General features: G+C 38.0%; 1 protein-coding gene across 1 annotated transcript; it reads left to right on the top strand.

Annotated features, from left to right (window-relative positions):
- The first annotated feature begins 711 nt into the window (after window positions 1-711).
- Window positions 712-4,235, top strand: LOC107821819 (serine/threonine-protein kinase AtPK2/AtPK19). The gene is made up of 6 exons (XM_016648281.2): window positions 712-1,694; window positions 2,748-2,830; window positions 2,919-3,039; window positions 3,180-3,353; window positions 3,543-3,650; window positions 3,745-4,235. The coding sequence occupies exons 1-6, from the start codon at window positions 1,104-1,106 to the stop codon at window positions 4,027-4,029; spliced, it is 1,362 nt and encodes a 453-aa protein (XP_016503767.1). The 5' UTR covers window positions 712-1,103; the 3' UTR covers window positions 4,030-4,235.
- Window positions 4,236-7,120: the final 2,885 nt, after the last annotated feature.

Below are 7,120 nucleotides of genomic sequence, written 5' to 3' on the forward strand. Positions count from 1 at the left end.
TCCCTTAGCGATTCCAAGTGTCTTAGGCTGACTTTACATAGCAAGATGAGAAAGTTGTGCAAGAACGTGAGCAAGTTATCAAGTGTCGCACGTGGACTTAGTTTAAGACAAGGACGTAACAACAGTCTAAAGATGCTTTTAACAAACTAAAAGTTTTATGAGAAAAAAATAGACCATGGTTAAAATTTTGTTAGCTTTTAGACTACAAATATTAGACCATAATCTAATATATTATAAGCAATTTAAAATTATATGAGCAAATATTAGGACCGAGTCTAATGTTATTTGAAAAGGTAAGTTTTCAAAAGTTATATGTACACAACTTTTATTGGACAAAATTTAATATAAAGCCTTAAAAAAGACACATAACTAAAAAATATTTATAATCATGCATCAAAATCTTCTTGAGTCATCAATTTGGCCAAAAGTATTTTTTATTATCGAAATTATTTTTTTTAAAAGTTAAAGTGTTTGGCCAAATTTTTTTAAAAAAATAAATTACTTTTAAATTAAAGTAGAAATTATTTTTGTGAGGCTGAAAAATGTAACTTCTCCTTAAATGCACTTTTCAAAAGAAACTAATTTTAGAAATTTGGCCAAATAATTTCTAAGTTACAGTCAATAGTATAATTATAATACCAGCCGGTAGCAAGTGACACACAAAAAGTGGAAGGCGAGGCAAGGTTAGTTCAAGCATGTCGTACGCGCGTCGGCACAACTTGCATTTTCAATAACCTCCTTTAGCATTCATTGGATTTTACTTCCCAGTTTCCCACTGGTGTGTGTCTCTCTCTCTCTCTCTCTCTCTCTCTCTACTTTCATTATCTTCTGTTCATGTTCTATGTTCATGCATCAATAATTTGCAAATTACCACTTCTCCTTTTTCTCATCAATCAGCCACCTTTCTTCTGATAAGATAAAACCACTGTTTTGTCCTACAAACTCATCTTCAAACAAACAACCTTTTCACTTTCTTCCTTCTTTTCCCACAAGTAGTCCCAGAGGCCAGATCCCTCCCAGATGTAGCCCTTTTCTTTCTTTAGCCTGCCCTGAGTTCATTCTCAGCTGGCTTGATAAAAGAGTTTGAAGAATTAATTAAAAATATGGCCTTTGCAGCTCAACAAAAAAAGGCCCTTCATTCTATGTTATCAAGTAAACTCACCCACCTCAAAATCCCAGATTCCTCTTCTACTGATCCAGACTTTGATTTCTCTGAAGTTTTTGGTCCTCATACTTCTTCTTCTCCTTCATCATCATCTTCCAATTTTCTAACTGACCCACAAATCATTCACAGTAGGTCCCACTCTTTTGTGGGTCCCTCCCCAAGATTCACTCTCTCGTCAAAGACTCTACCTTTACACCAAGAAGTTGATTCTGAGGGTGAAAATGATAGTGATAAAGTTGATACTCATAGTCTTGAAATTAGTGGAGATAATAAGGGAGTTAGGAAAATAGGGCCAGGGCATTTTGAGATGTTGAGGATGATAGGGAAAGGTTCTTTTGGGAAGGTTTTTCAGGTGAAGATGAAGGGTTATGGTGATGATGGTGATAGTGATGATGGGATATATGCTATGAAGGTGATGAGGAAAGACACAATTATAAAGAATAATCATGTGGATTATATGAGGGCTGAGAGGGATATTCTCACCAAAGTTGAGCACCCTTTTATTGTTCAGCTTAGATACTCTTTTCAGGTAATACTTGTAGCTTTTACTGGACTTGCTCATGTTGTTTATTCTATTTCGAATTGGTGGGTATATTAATTTGACTGCATAGATAAACATTCAGCATATCTTGGTGAGAATAGATTTAGTTGAATACTTAAGGTGATCAATGGGGGATCCATATAACCGACCTCAACTTGTTTGGGATTGAGGCATAGTTGTTGTTGTTGTTGTTGTTGTTCTATCTTGGCGAGAATAGTGTATGCACATTAAGGGAGTTAGCTAAATGTTATTCCAGCCATCAATCTGAATTGATGTTAGAACTAGATGATCTTATGAATTAGGGGTTATTTGGTTCTGAATTAGAAGCTGAATTTAGGCCTATGGTTTTGTTCTTTCATTAATTTTATGTTAAGGAGGTATTTTAAAGGCGAGCTCTTTTACTTTTGCCTCTCTCTGTGGGGAAGTCTTTATAAATAAAGAGCAAGCTCTTTTGGTATCTGTTTGATTTCTAATGTCATCCATTTGTCACCCATGCCTTTGTTTTGTGCTGCGACAACATGAGCAAGTTTTGAGCTTTATTAGTAGTTAACCTTATTAATTACTAGTGAAATTAATTTCAAGTGGAATAGCTGTTCTTTTTGTCTAGAATCTAGTAAGTTCATTGAGTATTTGATACGATCTTTTAGCGGATTTGTTTAGACAATTTCAGAGTAAAGCTCATTTTCTCTGTTGAATTTCTGTTGCGATTTTTTTCTGTTTTAGTTTCCATGTTTTCTTTGACTTAGATTTTTTTCTTCGATCTTCAAGAAGATTTATTTGGACAATTTTAACGTGAAGTTCAATAACTTTCTTGAAGTTCTGTTGCTGTAATTTTCTTCTGTTTAGTTTCCATATTTCTCAATGTTTTTATGTACAGATTTTGTCTTTCCTTGGTATACTCATGATTTTGCTATTGATCTTTGAAATCATTGAACAATGTTTGTTGATGCCTTTACAGTCTCAGACCAAGCTTTCTTGCCCTATGACGTGGTTTTTTTACAATGTCTTTCCTTAAGTTTTTTATGTTGGAATATGTTGCAGACGAAGTCTAAGCTGTACTTGATTTTGGATTTTATAAATGGAGGACATCTTTTCTATCATCTATACAGACAAGGGATTTTCAGGTACCCTTGTGTATGGCTTATTAGCTAACGAGTCATGATACTGCGTTCAGCTCTTTCTAACTTCAGCTCTTGTGTGTGTTTTGGGTAGTGAGGACCAGGCAAGGATTTATACTGCTGAGATAGTTTCTGCTGTTTCACATCTTCACCAGAGAGGGATCGTGCACCGAGACCTCAAACCTGAAAATATTCTCATGGATGGTGATGGACATGTAACGGCCTTGCCTATTGTACTCTACTGCTGAAACATGACTGATGCATGAAAGAAAATAGAAATAAGAAATATCATTTTTCCTTTGAACTTTGCAGTTAATTTCGCCCTCTTGTTAAGCATCTCTCATTTTCCACCCAGGTCATGCTGACAGATTTTGGACTGGCAAAAGAGATTGATGAATCAAGCAGATCAAATTCGATGTGTGGAACCACGGAATACATGGCTCCAGAGATTTTACAGTCAAAGGGCCACAATAAAGATGCTGACTGGTGGAGCGTTGGGATACTTCTGTATGAGATGCTGACTGGTCAGGTAATCTAAGTATTAGTGTAACGTTAGAACACTAGAATCATGCAGTTTTGTAACAATGCAAAAAGCATAGACATCTCATTGGACATTCTATGGAGCTTATTTGTTATGAAATGTACTATTGATTGCATTATTGTTTAGAAAGATTTTTGTTGGGTCTATTGGAACACTTTTGACTCTTGTTTCTTTCAGCCACCATTCACACATTCAAATAGAAAGAAGCTTCAGGAAAAAATCATCAGTGAGAAAGTGAAACTCCTACCACGTCTGACCGGTGAAGCTCACTCTCTGCTCAAAGGAGTATGTACAAACTATCAATTGACTGCTTGCCCAGACTTTTATAGAAAAATGCTTGTAATTCAACTGAATGACAACTTCTACTTTTTTCCTTTAGTTGTTGCAAAAGGACCCATCAAAAAGATTAGGCAGTGGACCAAGAGGAGGGGATGAGATCAAAAGTCACAAGTGGTTCCGGTCAATCAATTGGAAGAAATTAGATGCCAGAGAACTACAGCCTAAGTTCAAACCAGATGTAATTGGCAGAGCTTGCACTGCCAATTTTGACAAATGTTGGACTACGATGCCACCAGATGACTCACCAGCAAATACTCCGACAGCAGGCGAACACTTTCAAGGGTACACTTATGTAGCACCAAATCCTTGGCTCTCCTCTAGTTGATTAAGACTGTATCCTGACAAAATTTCGAACTCCTTTTGTTTGCTAGTGTAAGCTCATTCTTTGTTACAGAGAGGATCATGAGAAATATATGGATTAGATGTATGTTGATAAAAGCAAACTCTTCTAACTCTTTTGTTTACTATTGTAAGCTCATTCTTCTTATGGACAAGATGTGAGAAATAAACACATTTGTCTTTGATCGCGTAGCTCTTGTGTTTACATATATGTTTCCTCTCAAGCCTATTTGATTCTGCTCTCTTGAAATTGTATTTTCTTGAAAATATGTTTACCGCAAGAGAGTGTAAGAATGTGTTCACAGACAAGCTTTTCCACCACAATCGTGTTGCACCATTGTAGGATCACAGGACGGAGGATGGTAATTGCGAGTCTGATAAAAAAAGGATAGAGGATGGTTACTATGGTCTATACTCTAAAATAGTGTCTCTTGTTACCGGGTGTGTGGGATTGTACTTTGTTTCCTTATCAAAAAGTATCTCTAATTAACCAAGTTAACTGGACATCAACATGCCTAAATTTTCACTTGAGGCATTGAGAGTGCACATGTGAAGGCAATCTTAAAACAAGAATCTCTGACATTTATAATTTCATGGTTGATATTCAGTGAACGTGGAACTTTAGCTGCCAATATTCCAGACAGCATGGCTCATTAGTTCTCACTTATGTGATGATTTCCGACATTTCAATTTCAAATTGTTATGAAAATTTATCAAAGTTGTTCAGTATTCAAGAACTCTAAATGACTTATGTATGATTCACTACAAATTATGTGTGCTGGATATATGAAAAGAGAGGATATACAAGGCTTTGTGGCTTAATGCAAGTGAATTGTATCACAAGAATATTGCCATTCACAACTGAATACAAGAGCAAATTGAGAGTAGTGTTGGTGCACTAGTGAAGTGTACAAGTGTATACCCTTTAGGGGATGAGTTTGATTTGTGGGTTTTTATTTCCTTAGTATCTATTTCGTTTTACCGGAGATATGTCTCTGGGAGAATCTTCTTGATTCTTTTACATGGTTGCACAATCTTATTCAGTATTAGTTGAGAATGGTAGAAGGTGTATTCCCACTACTAGTTTTAGGAACTGGTGCGACATCAAATGATGCAACTGGAAAAGTTGTAGTCACTCTTGTGATGAGTAAAGTAGTGCTCCTTTGAACTCTATTAGGACATAACTCTAGTCATGTATTTATGAATAGATGAGTGCCACTCTTATGATCTTGAGGGTGTTAAAGGTGTCTGTTAGTCATATGAAATTCTGAAAGATAGCTTTTTCTTTTATTTCTTCTGCCTAATATCTGATATTTTCTCCCTGTACCTTGTTGGTTGCTGATTCTGCTCACTCTTTCAGTATCTACAAATACCTGTTTTTGACTACTGATTTATGGCTCAAGAAACGTTATACATCTCTCTTATATTTGACCAAGTACCTCAATTGTTTTTATACCTGTTCTTTCTTTCTTCGGGTTAATACTAAACTTTATCAAAACTAAATAAACAAAGGTAAACGAATTTTCCTTTTTATTGGACGTTAGTTTCGCAGATTTTTTAGTTCCACGTCAATTGCTTCCCCTAGAACCTGAGGGTGTACATGAAAAGTTTATTCAACCGAAGAACTGTACACATGCATGTATAAGCATCACTATATCTTGCTTCATAACAAATCTGCCATAGCAGTGAATTAAACTAGAGATGTTTATAGATGCCGGGACGTTCTACTACGGAAGCTATCCACCTTATCAGGAGGTTGGTGAAACAGTACAGGGATAGGAGGAGGGATTTGCACATGGTGTTTATTGACCTAGAGAAGGCGTACGACAAAGTCCCTCAGGACGTGCTTTGGAGATGCCTGGAGGTGAAAGGGGTGCCGGTAACGTACATTAGATCGATAAAAGATATGTATGTTGGAGCTAGGACACGGGTCAGGACCGCGGGAGGTGAATCAGAGCTGTTCCCTGTGGTTATGGGGTTACACCAAGGATCCGCGCTTAGCCCGTTCTTATTTGCCCTACCGATTGATGCCCTGACACACCATATTCAAGGGGAGGTGCCATGGTGTATGTTGTTCGTTGATGATATAGTTCTGATTGATGAGACGCGAGGAGGCGTTAATGAGAGACTGGAGGTTTGGAGGCAGACCCTGGAGTCCAAAGGTTTCAAGTTGAGTAGGACAAAAACGGAATATCTGGAGTGTAAGTTCAGCAGCGTGACGTGGGAAGCGGACATGGTAGTGAGGCTCAATTCACAAGTCATCCCCAAGAGAGAAAGTTTCAAGTACCTAGGGTCAATCATCCAGGGAGATGGGGAGATCGACGAGGATGTCACGCATCGTATTGGGGTGAGTTGGATGAAATATCGGTTAGCATCTGGAGTCTTGTGTGACAAGAAGGTGTCATCGAATCTCAAAGGTAAGTTTTACAGAGCGGTGGTTAGACCGTCTATGTTGTATGGGGTTGAGTGTTGGCCAGTGAAGAATTCACATATCCAAAAGATGAAAGTAGCCGAAATGAGTTTGTTGAGATGGATGTGTGGGCATACTAAACTAGATAGGATAAGAAATGAAGATATTCGAGAGAGGGTGGGCGTGGCCCCGGTGGACGACAAGATGCGGGAAGCAAGGCTTTGGTGGTTTTGGCACGTGCGAAGGAGAACCATAGATGCCCCGGTTAGGTGTGAGCGGTTGGCTTTGACAAGTACGAGAAGAGGCAGAGGGCGGCCTAAGAAGTATTGAGGCGAGGTGATCTGGCAGGACATGACGCGACTTCAAATTTCCGAAGACATGGCTCTTGATAGGAACATGTGGAGGTCGAGCATTAGGGTGGTAGGATAGGGGGTAGTCGAGAGTTCTTCCCTCTTTGTACCGGGTAGTCTGATAGAGTTTTGTTTAGGTTTGTTAGCGGTCTATGTTGTGTTCATATTGTTGTTTTGCATAGTTTTGTGTTATTGTACTTTCACTTATTCGTTGCTGTTATTATCTTTCCGCCATCTTTTGTTGTTACAGGCCTTTCCTTTTGTTTCTTTTATGATATTATTGTCTCTTCTGTTGAGCCGAGAATCTCTCGGAAACA

This window comes from Nicotiana tabacum, chromosome 22 (assembly GCF_000715075.1).
Source record: "Nicotiana tabacum cultivar K326 chromosome 22, ASM71507v2, whole genome shotgun sequence".
Lineage (NCBI taxonomy): Eukaryota > Viridiplantae > Streptophyta > Magnoliopsida > Solanales > Solanaceae > Nicotiana > Nicotiana tabacum.

Bases quoted from the DNA above. Each gene is read 5' to 3' on its own strand.
- LOC107821819 (XM_016648281.2), top strand. From the start codon at position 1,104: ATGGCCTTTGCAGCTCAACAAAAAAAGGCCCTTCATTCTATGTTATCA. The intron at 3,040-3,179 runs GTAACGGCCTTG...TTTTCCACCCAG, and splicing joins TCATGGATGGTGATGGACAT to GTCATGCTGACAGATTTTGG. The intron at 3,651-3,744 runs GTATGTACAAAC...TTTTTCCTTTAG, and splicing joins CTCACTCTCTGCTCAAAGGA to TTGTTGCAAAAGGACCCATC.